This window comes from Myripristis murdjan, chromosome 13 (genome assembly GCF_902150065.1).
Source record: "Myripristis murdjan chromosome 13, fMyrMur1.1, whole genome shotgun sequence".
NCBI classification, from domain to species: domain Eukaryota; kingdom Metazoa; phylum Chordata; class Actinopteri; order Holocentriformes; family Holocentridae; genus Myripristis; species Myripristis murdjan.
The window spans coordinates 34930207-34947161 of NC_043992.1; the positions used below are offsets into that span (position 1 = coordinate 34930207).

A 16955-nucleotide genomic window follows, 5' to 3' on the forward strand; every position below is an offset into this window, starting at 1 on the left:
CTGTGACAATTTTAAATTAAATATCTCCTCTATGCAAAAGTGCAGATAAATGTTACAAAGATCAGTGATGTCAGAGTCAGAATAATCTTTCAGTTTCTCTAGTTTGGGATTTTGGGTGACATTTGCTCATATTTTTACGGGCTATGGAAAAAGTGCATGTGAATGCTTAAATGTACTGATTTCATCTTATTATGCATATTTTATTGTAATTTCTCCATCTCCGTCTGTAGACTCCTTCTCCTCAGTCTTTGGTCGTCATTTTTGCTCTTTCAGAAAAGACATAATACTCACCATTTGTCATTTCAACCCATCCATCATGTCTTTATCTCTTTTGTTAGGCTTCTCACACATTAAGTTCACTCACCAGATTTTCTCCAGGCTGTTAGGATTCAGATCACCTTCCACACTGTTGTACCTCAATCATGGTTGTTGTGTTTCCTGTAAAGTACAGAAATCATCCTGCATCTGTCCTGTTAAATTTAGAGTAAGGATTTTGTGCCTGGGAGATACATATGGCTCGTAATCTTGACAAACATCAATATCTGTTCTCACAGGTTGCATTGTATATCTGGGAGAATGGGAAAGGTCAACATCTTACTGCTGTCCCGGAACTGTGCACCGAGCCAGACGACTCTCCTCAGGCCCAGCACTGTGCCACCACCCTCCGCAGTCTGCCTCCCCTGTGTGTGGGTACCTGGCTCCTAAAGTATCAGTTTGATTGTCTTTGCCTCTCAGGAAATGGATATAGAGCACAGAGATGGTTTTATTCAGGGCTGCCCCCTGAAAGCTGAGTTTCTTTGTGTCGAGTGCTTTTGTGTGTGTATGTGTGTGTGTGTGTGTGTGTGCGCGCGCGCGTGGGTTTGGCCAAGATGCACCTCTATGAATCAAAGTGACAAGCAACACGTGGTGACAGACAGAGCAAGACAAGCATGCACACACACTGCCACCTATGGTGTTGCTGTAGTAATTCTATAGTCATTCAGTAGCATTGCCACAGCAGATACACACACACACCAAGCCAGGAATCTCTAACAAGAAAGGGACCATGAATTTAGGACTGTTTAGGCCTAAGCTATTTAATAATTTAATCATAGTTAATGTTTAAAAATTAAAGAAGTGGATTACAAGAGCTTCATTTATCTAGAAATACCTGTGTGCTGCCTTATGTTTGTCTCATTATTTTGACAAAGCCTCACATTATTTCAAATTGCCTCTCACTTCAGCTGTCTCAATGAATTGTGTTGATTTTAAATGCTTTAAATTGTTTGTATGCTTCTCTTGCATTTGACTGACTGATTATGATTGCCACGATGATAATTAAGATGCTCCATCGAGATTAAAACCTGTGCCAATGCATTATCTCATTGTGAGAAAGTCTGAATTAAAAAAAAAAAAAAAAAGTAAAACAGTAAATAGTTGGATTGTTGAAAATCCAAATCTGATTCAACTGAGGAAATCCTGAGCAGGGTGCAGCCCTAGTTTCATTACAAATTGAAATCTGTAGTTAACAGCCGTTAAGTAATTGTTCTAAAGCTGAGCCTCTTATTTGTCAGATGGCAGGATGGAGGATAGTTGGGTTTGTCTGCGAGGGGGGAAAGAGGACTGAGAGGGCCAAGGGTGGGTTGAGAGGCTTCGGCATGAGATTTAGGGGAATAGCCAATAATCCTAGAGGTAATAGTGAACACTGCCTTAAGGCCAAATTTTGTATTGTGGTCAGAGGCACAGCGAATTTTAGATTTTGTGGAGCACTCCATGGCATGGCAGGACACGCTAGATGAGGCACCATGAAAGGAAAATGCATGAGTGTACTGAGTTGGCAGCAGAGGTGGGGCAGCAGGGTTGGAGAGCTTGAGTGCACCCCCTGAATGTTGGATGCTAAGGTTTTGTTGCAAAGTTCCCTATACTAGGTGAATTAGACATTTATCAGCGCAGATTAAAACAGGCAGTGAAGGTTAGTAAAGGTTAGGTCTGTGTTGTAGCTGGTGAGGCTGTGGCTGAGCGGAAAGCAAACGGACTGGTGCACAAAGTTCCCGAGGTTCCAATTTGTTTGACTGTAGCATGCTGTTAGCGGGAGCGTGTTTGCTGTTACACTGATTCATTAGCATGTTGATATGTTGGAATATTAGCATTTGTTTGTTTGTTGCACGGCAGTACAAAGTACAAAGCACATGTGCTGTTTGCACACATTTTTTTTTTTCACATTCGACTCTGATGTCATATGACAGGTTTTTCTTCAGATGTGAAAGGTGAAGTGTTTTGTTCCCCACTTTCCACATCATAATCTGCCATCACTTATGATAATATTTGTTTGACATGTAAAAACTAAATTTCACAAAGAGGCAATTCACTGTCAGGTTGCAAATGGGTCACAGATAGATTTCAGATGTGATGTATATATTTAGATATAGATATAGATAGATAGAGAAAGATATATATGAAGGATAGGAAAGCATACAGTGTGAGCTAGTGTTCAGGATATGAAATGTTAATGATTTAAATGGGAGTTGTGTAGTCAGAGTAGCTCAATACACTGTTCCCAGCTCTCATAATAACTGTTTTGCATGTGTTTGCTGCTGCACTTTCTGAACTGCTGACTCTGCTGTCAGACATCCTGTTAGCCTGTTGCTGTTGACACTCATAGTAACCTAAGAAATTATTTAGTAACAACAGGTTTGCCTCAGCATAAGTGCAGGGTATTGTGGATGGCAATAGCTGTTTTAGGTGTTAGGTTGCATTGACATGATAGCTGAAAGTCTCTCCATGTGACAAAGAGCTGGTGGTTTAGTTTAGTGTGAACCAAAAAAAAAGTGGTCTTTTCATTTTTGTTTTGGCTCAGCATCCACAGTATGTGGTCCTAAATCTAATACATATTTGATCTGTGTCCATGTGCCTGCCTTTTGAACTGTCACATAAGAATTAATTTGGGTTTTTTTGGTCACTATCTTCATGAATCCGCACCCATATGAGCAGAAAAAACAGAGCACAGCAACTGGAGCAGCCGGTGGAGAAACATCAAGGCTCAGGCTGAACTGGAGAGGACATATTGTTGTAATCACCCAGCGTTTGAAACAGCTGCAAAGAGAGATGACTGAGCAACGCCACAACAGAGTGTGACTGCAGTCTCAACAAAAATTTACCAACCTCAAAGCCAAATTCAAAGTGAAAGACACTCGACAAATGGCCATGTGCACATAACATGTCTTCTGTTCAATAAATTTGACAGTAATGTAGGGGTTATGCACATGTGTTGTGCAGGACCATCTCAAGATGGGGGTCTGCTCAAAGTGATAGAGGAAATGGGTCAATTCCAAAAATTAATGCGAACACGCAGACAAGAAAAATTGGGTCAGAACAAGAGACTGGACGCAAACATAACCTTTCTGTTGGCCTTCTGGAGGTTTTGTGGTCTAAATTTAAAGACTGACGGGAGGAGTGATGGGAGATGACTACTTGATACCACCAATGACGTACCTGCAGTCACACACACCGACCCTGCAGTAGGTGGCCGGTGAATAGTGCCGCCTGTCTGATGGTCCTGTAGATTTATGACAGTGTAGCCTGATGCTCTGTGTGGTCACCATTTCTAGGTTCGTTCATCATTTTTGACATCTAAATTGGGCTTCTGTGTGAATGCTCAGCCTGGTTTGTGGCACCAGAGACTGTTACAACACATGCTGTGTATTGATAAATGTTCCTGTGGAATTCATGGCTCACTCGTGCATAAACAAGCTGCAGACGTTTTTCAACGTAGTGTGCATTTTTAATGCATCCTTGCTGTTGATTTTATTGAGTCTCGCCATGTGATTTTTGGGGCACAGGCACAACCATGCAGCATCCCGAGAACTGTACTTCCCATTTTAGGTTGTGTATGGTGATAAAGGGCATAGCGATGCACACTGAGATGCTCCAATTCCAATTTCACTCTCTCATTCTCTTTCTTGTTATTGCTCTACAAGCTGTCACTCCCGCTCATCTATTGCTTACTTCCCAATTTCCAGTTCTTTTATATGCAAAAAATGTGCACCTAATTCAGCATAGAGCACTGAAATGTTTTGATAGCGCTGTGGTGTTATCAGCAGGGTGCATTGCATCTCTTTAGCCTCTGTGGGAGAGCCAAAGCTAGAGGGCCAAAAGACCTGAGACCATTTACAGTGCAGCAATGTTCAATTAAAATTCCACTCTTAAGTAGCAACTATCACTGATTAGGACAGCGCTTTACTCAAGAAACTCTGTTCTCTCACCTCAAGTTCCTACCACATTGCTACATACTAATTTAGATGTTAATTTGTTTTTAATTACAGTATGGTCATGTGAATTTTTCTTTGTTTCTGTTTTTACCAAAGGGGGAGCCCGTCAGTGCAGATGATGTATTTGTTGCTGTGAAAACGTGTAAGAAGTTTCACAGTGAGAGAGGTGAGTCATACACCCACTCTTCGATGATCCACCAAAGGCATGACGTTTCCCTGAAACGGAGCACATTTTTCTCCTGTTGTTTTCTCATAATGGATTTGTTGTACCTTTGACATGTGTGACTGTGTAAGTGCTTTTTCTCATTATCATATTGAAGTCTTAAACTGAATTATTCCACCGCCATGTCTTGTAAGGCTTGAAATGAAAACAAAGTGGAGGCTTAAAAAAGATCTCTGGGGACGAGGGGGGGCATTCGGCTCAGTTGCATGGCTCCCTTGATGTTGGAGTCGTAACATGATCATCCAAAAAATCCATCCAGAAAATCTTAGAAAATCAGAATTTTCACATATATATATAAATGAATGACAAGAATGTAGGTCGATTGTCTTATGCACTGATTACAGGCAGATCCGTTAAATTCCACATAACATTCAGCTGGTTTAACACAAAACTAATTGCACTGATTACCTCAGTTGCATTATCCTCTGCTAGCCTGCCTTGATCAGCCATAATGACAGTAGGATTAAAATGAGTTGTGCCTGCATATAAGGCTTAATTTAGACCCATAGGAAAAGGACATGAGTGCCTCATTAAATTTGCTATTCCACTAAGAGTTAATCATTTTTAAAGGAGTGTTTGTGTAGTATTTTTTTTTTTTTTTTTTTTTTTTTTTTTTTTTGCACAAAAAGGATGCTATGGACAGAATTAAAATAACTTGATTTTAACTAGTGATCTGTTTACTATGACCCCGAAAAAAAAAAAAACGTCACTGTGGAGACTTTCCATATCCATATAAGAATAATGAAAACCATTCAGTAAATTTCAAAACATAGCCATTTGACCGATGTGATTCATGTGGCTGAAGATCATATCCACAACAATTTTCAATCATTAGGATTATGATCAAATTGACCTCCCAAATGTCACTTTGTAAAAATGTAAACACAATCAGATTTAGTGTCAGTTTCGACTTTTTTATGACAGCACTTTTTTTTCATTCATGTTATTATGTTTTTGTTGCTGGAGATAGACCACATTCTGAAATCTTGAGGCTGAAGCCTTGCCCAGACGACTCACATATTGCGTAACCAGGGCAGTTCAGATTAAGGGCCTTATTTTTGTGAAGCAATGCGCATAACAAGGACAGAGAGGACATCAGCAGAGCCTAATGTTATGTGGTAACATTGATGCAGCTTCCAGAAATACCCTATATACCGTTTTGGAAGAAACAGACCTGGTTTGGATATCAGCGGGTGCCGTCATATCAAAGAAAATACAGAAATGGCCTCACAGTGGTGGGGAAATTGATACCATCACTGATAACCAAATCCAGAGTATGCCCTTAAGTGTGAGTGGCCCCTTTCATGTGCTGTAACAGAGCAAATGTTTCATGTATGACACCAAATAATTTAGTGGATTATCTGTGGATATTAAAATAACCAGTTATTATAAATGAGACAAAATTAGTGGACAGCTTCTCAGTGAAAGCTTCAACACATTTTTTTTTTATTTTTTTTTTTTTTGTATTTTGGAGGTCTGTAAACAGTAACCAGCAAGATTTGCAGTGTGCCTTTCAAAGCAGGCACTTATTTAAGCCTGCACCTTATTTTCTCACGGTTACTGCTCTGGTTTGGCCTGCAGTAGATAGATAAGATAGAATTCAAATGAGAAGAGAAATTTTAGCCACATATTGTACACATATGCTATAGTGCAAACTAATTATTGAGCTGTGCAAAGGTGTTTTCATGCCACAATGGTCTATTTGTGTTAGTGAGCAATTTCCTGCAGTGCTGTGCTCCATCTGTGTCATGGCGCACATTACCAGTTGTGGGAAAACAGTCATTCACAGCATTGCCATGTCAGAATAAAAACTGTTGCATTTTGTGTCGTTCCTGCTTTGGAGATTCATATCAAAACCAAGCTAGTGAAGTTATCCTCAGAAAGGGTTCATAGGCGTTTGAATAGGAATTCATGCACACAGTCACCCCTGCTGCACCTCTCTGCCCACCAAGGTGCAGTCAGAATTACTGTACATCAAGTCAGCAAATTGGTGAGGAAAAAAAGGGAATAGGGGAAGGGAAGAAATAAAATCTCTGCCCAATGAAAACACCACTTTTATGGCACAAAGCTCCACCATCCACCCTGTGCTGTTTTGAAAGTTATTAGGTTTTCAACTCTTTAAAGCTCTGCTTCATTCATTTCTTCATTACTCATTGTGGCAATATTTTCCCCGTATGACTGACTGAGATGAAGTGTAGGAGTTAGCACCGAAATGAAATCTCACATGAGGCCCAAATGACATGTTGCTCATATGTGTCTGAGGTTATTATGTATTGCATTTTTTTTTCCAAGTCACTGCTTCTATTTTCAAGAGTGGTGAGCATTAAAGGATATACACTGTATATAAAATGTATAATCCTAATTTAATTTCATCTATCTTAACCCCTTTCTCTACTCAGGCTAAACCTCACAAAGTAGAGGCAGACATAAGGGAAAAGGTGTATTGCAGTTTTGTGAAATAACGTGGGTTTTGATTGATTGCTGCTGCATTCATCATTTGCTCAAGGAAGAACAAACAAGTCCAACCTGCACACAAACGCAGGTCTCCCTGTCGGCGAACTTTTAACCACTGTATTGATTGGTTTTTTGCCCTTTTGCTGTAGTTCCAGTGGTAAAGAAGACTTGGGAGAAAGATGCCTTATTTTTAGAGTACTACAGCGACCATGCCGATCCTTCAATACCAACCATCAATTTAGGTGTACCGAACACTGAAAGAGGTGAGTCCTGCCTTTGCAACATCAGCTGCTTTGGCCTGTGTTGCAGCCAACAGATGCTGTTACTCCTGGACCTTATCATCATGTATTAAATATAACATTATAAATGAGACATGGTGGTTTTATATGCATTGCATGTAATGTTAGTCAAATTATGTTGTTTTTTTCTGTGCTTCTTGTCCATCTCTTTATTTATGCATTTGAGTTATTTGTCTACAACTGACAGCTATAAACTGAGTATTTTCTCACCAGAAGCTTGGCAAATATCTTCTGATGATTCCAAGTCCAAAGACTGGAGGGCTGTTAGGATTTAATAAAGGAGATGTTTGCTCCAGAGCTTTGTTTGTTTAGGAGATGGTGATAAGCTAAAAATAGTTCACCACTATAGCGGGGACAGACTGGGACTAAAAACCAGCGCTGGACTCCGACCCAGACCCGCCTATGATAATCGGTGCGCAGATACGCCACAGCCCCGGGGAGGGTGTCACGAAGCCTTGATCTTAACTCGCGATACAACACCAGCCAAGATATCACAATATAAAGAGATATCACAATATCCTGACCTGAATTTTCCTCTGTTGCAGACGTGCTCTGCCTTTCGTAAATGCTACTGTGCTGAATATATTTGTGTTTACGGATGAAGCACAACACCCTGATGTTGTTGACTGGATGTTGTTCCTTATGGCAGATACAGGAGTGGGTAGAGTACAGAGTAACTCTACTTTAGTAAGAGTACATTTACTGACCCAAAATGTAAAGGTACCCTGTTAGGAAACTACTCAAGTACGAGTAAAAAAGAGTCTTCAGTAAAAAAAAAAAAAATAAATACTTTGAGTAGTGATTACGCGGTACATTTTTAGTTGGGTCTATTTTGTGATAAAATAAAGAACTGTGATTCAAAGAGATAAAAGAGAAAATTTTTCCCCACATGGTGTTTACTGTGTCTACTCAGGAAAGGTATTCCCTGTGGAGAAATTTAACAGTTTCTTCTTCTTGAAAGCACTAATTTCTCCCAAGCTTTACACCGGGAATGCTGTGTTATCGGCATGGTTACAAATTTACAAAAGGGTTATTTCACTGTCGGACTTCCCGTGAAAGCGACTTAGCGTCACGAGCTGAGTCACAACAACAGCCGCTGAGACGGGGGAGTTTACATCGCTGCGATTTTCCTCTGCAGCGCTGTAAACCAGTTTTGTCCAGGCGTGAATCTTTAGATTAGAGAAAAATTACTAATTTACGTGACTTGTTACGCATTGCTACCAAATTGGAAGAGACAGAGGACAGACCCTGGAGGTGTTGCTGGCTGGATAACAGAAACAGGAGCCTGAAACGCACAACCCAAAACATAAATTATGCTGCTAATGTTTCTGGCACTACTACTACTGTTGCTGGTACTGGCAGTAGGAGCGCTGCTGCCAAACAGCCCCATCAGTTTTACACATTTGGATGCATCACTCTCCAGTAATTTGCATCTCTTATCTCATTATCTCTTACCTTTTCAGTCCCACCTTCTTCTTTGCATTTTTTGGATATTTCCATTCATACTGTGCACCTCCATATGTTTGCGTTAGTCTACTGTCGACTGTCAACGTAGCTCTGTTTTGCACAGAAATAATGAGAATTCTGACTCAGTCCTTTGGGATTTTCAGTGATGACAATTGCGTGGTGGCTCGATGGTCAAAAACAGCGGCCGCCGGCTGCCCTGAACTAGCGGCTGTTCTGGATTTTGACAGAGCTCCCAGATGGCCAGTCCGCCCCTGATAGTCAGTCACAGGGGTTTTCATGAGCACAACTCCTCCACATTTAGAGGAGAGTTAAAGTGGTTTTGGTACTTGCCACAGGGCATGTCGTTTTGGAGGTTTACCAGGCATAGCTAACTGGGAGGAGACCCTGGGGCAGACATAGGACACTCTAGACGAATTGCGTCTCCCAGTGGGCTTGAGAGTGCCTGGGGATCCCTAAGGAGAGGCTGGAGGTTGTTGCTGGGTTACAGCATGCTGCTCCGCTCTGATTTCCCTGTTGCCACTGTGGCCCTGAGCCAGATTAACAGCAAGAAAATAGATGAAAATTTGGACGGATGGATGGATGGATGGATTGATATGTATAGTGTGACTCCAAGATGGCTCCTAGCTGAAACCTATTTTACTGTGCCCTCAAGTGAGAAGTTGTTTTGGTATGGCATATTCAGCTTTTTATCTCATATGCCTTCACATTAATTCTTAGCTCTGACCACAGCTTGTGGTGTCTGAAGCAAGATTTTGTATTTTTGGATGGAGCTCCTCTATGTCCATACTGTATATCTAGCTACATCACTGTAGCACAGCCGTCACTTTGGAGGTGTCCTTGATGTGATACAGGCCTTTTGGTTTCATCTGTGGTCCTAACAGACCCATTTCAAATCATCAGGGTCATGATTAAGATGAAATTTTTCAGATTTGATAGGATAAAACTTCAGTGTTCCCAGTGGAAAAGCAGTGTTGTTTCACCAAGCATTAATCAACAAAGAAAAAAATCCCAAAACAGAGCACAATTTAAATAACAATATAGTAAATGAGAATATATAAGCATGCACAACTGCCAGTTGAAAAAAAGTAGAGTATATATGTTAAAATCATCATTAAAAATATACTGTGGATTGCAACAGTATCAGGGTGTGCAAAAGAACAGCAGTACAAGTTTCTGGGGAAGAAAACATAAATGTAGGGAATATGAAAAATGGAAACATTGCTAAATATCACTATGTATGCAGTATATGAAAATGGGAAGGATAGGACAATGTGAAGAATGCACATTTACAGCTGCTCATGCAAAATATATGCCGTTGTCACACTCAAAGGTCTGCCGAAGGCCACTGCTGTGTGCACAAAGTGTGTAGAAGTAGATTTATTCACATTTGCATCCTCAGTGCATGCACCCTACAGATGTGGGTAACACATGCAGAGAATGTGCCGATGTGGATGCATCACTCAGTGTCCCTTTATCAAAACTTGGGATGGAGGCATCATGTGTACAGAAAACTGACAGGGCTCAAAGTGCATGTGAGTTTTTCAGTATCACTTTCATCATAGGAATAAGGAAGAAAATTCAAACAGATCAGAAGCGAGTTCAAACAAATGCCATATAAAACAGTCCACAGCTAGGAAGACTAAAAGCAGCCCAGTTTGTGGAGACGGCACAAACGGCGAGCTTGTGCGCTCTCGACGGTGCCTGAGGCAGGGGCCATGTGGGCAGGAAGCATTGTACAGTCTGATGACTGTCAGCACAAAAGAGTGCCGAAGACCTTTCATGTTACACCTTGGAGAGATGAAGCACTGGCTGAAGGCACTGACTTTTTAGCAGCATCAGCTCACCATCGAGGGGGTGGGAGGTGTTGTCTAGGAAGGGGTTCAGCTCAGTCCTCCGCCTCCCTTCAGCTACCACATCCAGGCCGTTCAGCCTCAGTCCTCCTCAGCTATTTTTGGAACAGCCCAGGAACAGCTCATCAAAAATACCAAAAAAGGATATTTCCCACTTACCCCCGGTGCAGTCAATCCATCCACATGGTTTTTTGTGTGATTTGGTGAGGTTTCCACTTTGCCACGATCTTCCCTGTCTCCTTTCAGCATCATACAGTGCAACTGGGTGGGTGTTGTTTTATAGAGCTCAACCCGTAATATGTGGAAAAACTCACCAGCCGCAGCTCTTTCTGAGGAAAATAGGACAATATTTGATGTCAAGTTTGAAAGTTGTGAAACATTTAGGATGGTTTTTAGTCTTTCCAAATGTTTTTCAGGAATGTTTCAAAGCTCCTGCTGTAGTGGTACCGATAGCTGTCGTCTGTACAGCCATATGGTGATGATGCTGGTCCCTGTTTGTTGTGTTTGATCTTGTTTTAAATGTTGCACATAAATACTTTCTCATTATGTGTTTACCTTTGGATCAATCATTTTTCAGTTTAACAACAGTTAAACCAAAAGCTATACATTTTTTTTTTTTTTTTGCCTTTTTAATAGTGAAACAAAGAAGTTATGCAATTGCATGAATTGCATTTCTATTATTGTGAGCCAGCAAAACAGAGAAATGATGCTGCTGCTTTGTTGCTTTCAACCGGATCACATGAAATTTACATCAATTGCAGTGCAAGAGCAGGGACTATCGGCTTTCTATTTCAAAATAAGTACACTGTGGTGGCAGCGCTTGAAACTTGATTGAATGAGAGCTTTGACAAATCTTAACGTGCAACATTCAAGAACAAATATGTAACTTATTCATTCACTATACATGCTGTACTTTTTTTTTCTGCTGGCAAATCCACCCAGTTGTAAGGCTTTTGGATTTGCCACCACGTTTGACACAAAGAGGAAGACAGCACCTTATTCTGAAACATGTCAAAACTGTTTAGTCTTTCATTTAGTTCGTCAAACAACACCGGCAAACTGTATTTATCCACCCCAATTTGTACTTGTTGGATAAGATACTTAGAACTCACTGGTCTTCTATTGCTGTTGATGTTTCTTTCCACATGAAAATTATTGATGTTTTGAGCTCCACAAAAGAAAACCCATCATCAAACCCTGTCGTACTGATGTGGTGGGAGACAGGGAAGGTTGCAGCAGACGGGGAGCCTCACCAAATCACACAAACTATCCATGGATAGACTGTGCCGGGGGCAGTGTTGTGCAAGCTCGCCCTTCAAAAGAACTAGCTCACAGTTCCCAGTGTTTAATTTTGAAGTAAGTTCACAGTCCTAAAATTGAACTTTTTTTTTTGTAATGAGCTGATTTGAGCTCTTCTTTTTCAGTAGAGCCTCCTCCTATGCATCCATCCCCAGCCCCTGATCACTGCCACTGCACACTTCCTAAATTAAAAAAAAAAAAAATACAATAACAACAGTCATGAATGGGGACATATTTCATTCTTTAGCTGACTGACTGACTCTTATTTCAAGAAATAGATAACATATAAAGATGACAAAGATGTGAAAAAATGAACTTTGTGTTTACATTTGAAATTTCGGTAAACATTTGTTTTTGAATTTGTTTCTTTGTAAGTCAGTATCATTTGAAAGTAATAGCTGTGGTGTTATAAATTCCTATAGTTTATAGGACAAACAATAACTTCTCACTTCTAGTATTTTCTCTCTGATAATGTTTTTAGGCTTTGATAACGTTTTTTTTTTATATGCATGGTTACGTTAGAATAGCACGTTTCAGCCTTCACTAATCATCATCTTTATTAATAAAAGGCAAATCTTGCGAGGGTTAACAACACACACACTCACACACACAGTCATTAGTTGCAAACGGACAAGGTCACTGTTCACTGAAACCAAGAGAATGCTTAATGAATAACACTGGCTAAAGGGGTAAGGTGGAAAATATCTTTTTGTATTTTAGGTTAACTGTTCCTTTAATCCTCAGTGCATCAAAGAAGGGGACAGATTGATGGATCATGCAGAGCAGTGTGTGTTTTTACACGCATTTAAAGACCAGAGTCTCCTCAAGAAAAATCCTCTCTTGTGTAAGTGTTATCAGTCCAGTCCAGTTCGTTTTTTCGCTTTGCAACCCCAGATCCTTTAAAAAAAAAAAAAAAAAAAAAAAAAGTATGATCTCCACCTCCTCATGCTGGATTGGTGACAAGTCCCACTAGCTCCTTGCTCAGTCAAATATCCACCACAAGCTCTTCTATTGTACTGACAGAGAGCTGCAGATGGCTCACAAATGACAAAACCCTCCCTCATGGTCTTGTACTCATCCTCCTCTGTGCCCTCACTAAGGCACCCCACAATAATGGAGTCATCACTGGGGAGTTTCTGATGATGGCATTTCCCGCAGTTGAAAATGAAGTCTGATGTGTCGGGAGAGAGAAGGACGGGTGACAGTGCAGTCCCTGGGGCGCCACCATCGCACTCTGCAGCATGTAATGTACAATCATGAAGAGCTGGATAGCTTGCTGTAACCTTTTAAAAAGCTACAGTAAGAGAAATGCCAGGTTTAAGAACACTGAAGCCCCCCCAAATCTCTTTAACATGGTTGTGTCCTACCATGAGGGGCTGCTCAGGGTTAATTGAAGTTGGAAGAAGCGAACCTCAAGGGAGACTGATGCTGTCGGAAGAAATCAGTCATGTAGATACTGTGCAGGTCTGCTGTGCGGGAGCAATTTCAAAAAACGCTTGTTGAATTTATACTTTGGACACAGAGGATCTCTTTGGGTTAAATAAAGCATTAAACTTTCTGATTGCTTTTCTGTTTGCCTATTCTATTGCTCTTATTGGGTGACATTAACATATTGGCTTATTGATTGCACACCTCCCATCCCATTCTAAACAATGAACTGAGTGAACTAATGCTCCTGTTATAGATGGTGTTTTAAACTGTTGTGGCTTTGCCATTGCCATTTAACTGATTAAGATGCAGCTTTGCAGCACTTGTTCATAATAGGAAGCATATTGTGGTGTGTTTCCCAGCATGATTGGGGTCATTTTTCTAGCTTTTCTGTGGCTCATCTAATTTATTAGTTTCCTCATCTTCTCTGTTGAGTTCTCAGTAGTTTGGCCTGCCGACATGCTTTGCACTGCACATTTTGTAGTGGCCATCATATCCTAAGGGAAAGCAGCTAGTTAACGTTCATGATATAATTGGTACTAAACTAATTCTTTTTTGAGGACAAAGTGAAAAAAAAAAAAACACTCATTTTGAAAATTGTGAAATATTTTGCTGTAAATACCACGTCAAATTCCCTGCCAAATAGATAATACAAAACCCAGTATACAAATAATCCGCCAAGCATCACTTCATTTCAATAAAATTAAATTCGAATCAAACTAAGCTGTGTTGGCTGACACTGTTTCAGCCCACTACACTGTATTTAATTGAGGGAACGCTGTGGGAATAACAGTCAGACCCAAAGTTGAGATTTTTAATTAAGTAAGTGCTGCTTGATGTAATGGCTCTATTCTGAATTAAAGAGTGGCTCCTGAGTATTTGTAGAGGCTCTTATGTTAAAGCATTTATTTACCATCATTGGTAAACAAAGCAACATTCAATTCTAAGATATTATTAGTGTTTGGCAGAACATTCTCGGCACAGTAGGACCAGGGTAAACAAAACAGTGCTCCTGTGCTCACCAGTTGTGTGCTGTCAAGAAAGTGAGCTAGACGAATGAACTTCTTATTCCTCAGAAAACCACAGCACTGACCATTTCTCAACATTGAATTACTAGTAAATCCAAGTATTTTTTTTTTTTTTTTTTTTTTTTACAATAATGTCCTATTTACAAGAGACACTGCAGACAAAGTTTCTAGAGCAGACAGAGTACTTATATCTAACTGTGCAATCTGAAGCATTCAAGTATTTATTCATTTTTATTTTTGGAAACAAAAATTGAGTGTTGAACTTCACTGTAATTCATCTATAATAAATCAAGGCGTTGTGATTTTGTCCTGTTGGGTAAGCAGCCAACTGTATTTTCTAAAAGATTACAGAGCACCTCATTAGCTATGCATACCATTGACCAATCAGTGTTCATGATGTCATTCATATGTGGAAAATAAGTTAAATATCTAAAATGGTTTGATTCTGTCAGCTGATATTGTCTGTACAATGAAATATCTGTATTGGCCTGCAATGAAAAATTCTGCCAATGTGTGAAATAGGTCAGAGTGTCGCTGGTTGCAGCATCAGCCAAGCCTGTTTAAGCAGGATGAATCTTACAGATTTGTTTCAAAGAAAATGTTATATAAAAATAAATGTGGCATGTTGCACACAACCTTACTTGAAGTAGTTTTCTTAGTTTGCCCAGTAGATGTATACATTTTGAAAAGCATTGCATTTTATGTCTTCATCTGCCAGTGGGCCTTCACAGTAAGAGCAGGCATAAAAAATAGGTTAATTCCACTACAGGCGAGACTTGATGGTCTCTACAGTTAGGTGCAAAAAAATATATGTGCATACATCGGTATCAGCATCAGCAATCAGCCAAAAGAGTTGGCTAAAAAGGTCTGGGTAATTCTACGATCACAGGCTGTCGCTAAAACAGCATCAAGAGAACAGGAAATGCAATTCTCATTACACTGTATCTTTAGAATAAAACATGCAGTGGACTTTGAAGTATCACTGGTGAGTATGTATTGAAAAATTAATGAGTGAGGTCAAAGGAGAAGAAAGCAGCTTGTCTATCCACCGTACAATAGAATGATCAGAGATGGGGCATAATCAGGTTTAAAATCAGGACATACAGTGTGTAATTGACTTTGTTTGTTTGTTTACTTCAAACATTTCACTTGCTAAGAGCAGTTGAGGACTGTAGGTGTATTGCTGAGTGCAGCCCTGGAGTTCATCAACAGTCAGCAGACATCAATACCCCAGTAATCTGTAGTCACCACCATCATTCTCTCTTTTTTTCACCTTCCACTAACTCGCTGTGTTTCCAGAGCCAAGACTACACCACTAATGCAGCTGAGGCATACAACAATGCCATAATAAACTTTACTTCTCTATGTTCAGGCATAGCTTAGAATTTCAAGAGGACTGTCTAATTAATTTTAACAAATTTTCCATTAATTTGTGGGAAATTATTTGACTAACACACTAATTAGACAGTTATGTTGGACTAGACTGTGTAAGGGAGGAATTTGATGGAGTTTAAGTTAAAGGACACACAGTAATGACTCTCAGCTATTAAAATACATATGCGATAGATAGATGGATGGATAGATAGATTCATGCTAATTAATGTGTGAGAGTGCCGGGAAACTGCCAAGGGCATGACTGCAAATGAAAGACGGATACAATATTAGCTCATTACTCATAATTACTTATTATGCTAGAAATGAAATTGAATCATTGAAAAAGAAAAACCCAATCTGTCATATTGAAATATTAAGAGTCAATTGTTCATTCACTCATTGTAGATGAAATGGAAACAATGGAAACACCAGAAAGAAAGAGCTTAAAACTTAAAAACCAACTTGGAGATGAACTTCCAGAAACGAGCTTTGACCCCGGTTGACGCCATCTGGACTGTCGTCACTGCCGTCTGTAGTCGCAGAGAAATATTTAATCCATAGGAAACACGTGTTTTATTTTTAAAATACAAACACAAAATTTGACAGTTGAAGGTTAACAATTCTGGAGCAAGCGAGGACAGGAGTGATGCAAGAGATTGAAACGGGATTGCAGCATATAAATGTTATGCAGTAAACCCACAATCTATTCTCGGTCATGTGTGTCCAGTGATGACAAAGAAGCGTTGCAGAGCAGGGACCTGATGACAGAAGTCATTGCAGAGGCAATGCTAGAGTTAGCATTATAATTGTGTGGATGTCAGTGTGCTGCTTTCCCAACTGGTGAAATTTTCCTTAAAATCAGGACATACAGTGTATTTCATAACGAATGAGGTTTTCCTCTGCAATATCTGGTCGTCCACGATAGTTAATTGGAAACTGTCAGAAATATTTTTTTCTCAGTTTTCACAATAAGTAATTAAATATCATTGATCTTATATGAGGGCATGTGTGCAACAAAAATTCATCAAATTGAATTAGGATGAGAAATTTCACAAGATGGCAACACAATGTGTGGAAATATGGTACTATAAGCCTGGCTTCTCTGCTGTGATCCATATACTGCAAAACAAATTTCCATCTAACGAAGTCATTGGAAGAAGAAGAAGTCAGCAAGTATAAATATGTTGAAACAAGGCAGAATAAGGCAGATCAGCCCACTAAGATTGAGAAAATAACACTTGATTGAAAAGGAAACAAGCTGATTAGTGTTGTAGGATTATCTCATC

The 16955-nt window shown here is 39.8% G+C and overlaps 1 protein-coding gene across 2 annotated transcripts in view; it reads left to right on the top strand.

Annotated features, from left to right (window-relative positions):
• b3glcta (beta 3-glucosyltransferase a) overlaps positions 1-16955 on the top strand; it is an 80186-nt gene that overhangs the window by 42704 nt on the left and 20527 nt on the right. For both annotated transcript variants that reach the window (XR_003929231.1, XM_030067275.1), the window contains exons 9-11: positions 555-686; positions 4344-4413; positions 7074-7187. Coding sequence is in view for 1 of the 2 variants with exons in the window: in XM_030067275.1 (XP_029923135.1) it covers positions 555-686; positions 4344-4413; positions 7074-7187 (316 nt within the window). In the remaining variant the exon portion in view is untranslated. The remainder of the gene's footprint in view (positions 1-554; positions 687-4343; positions 4414-7073; positions 7188-16955) is intronic.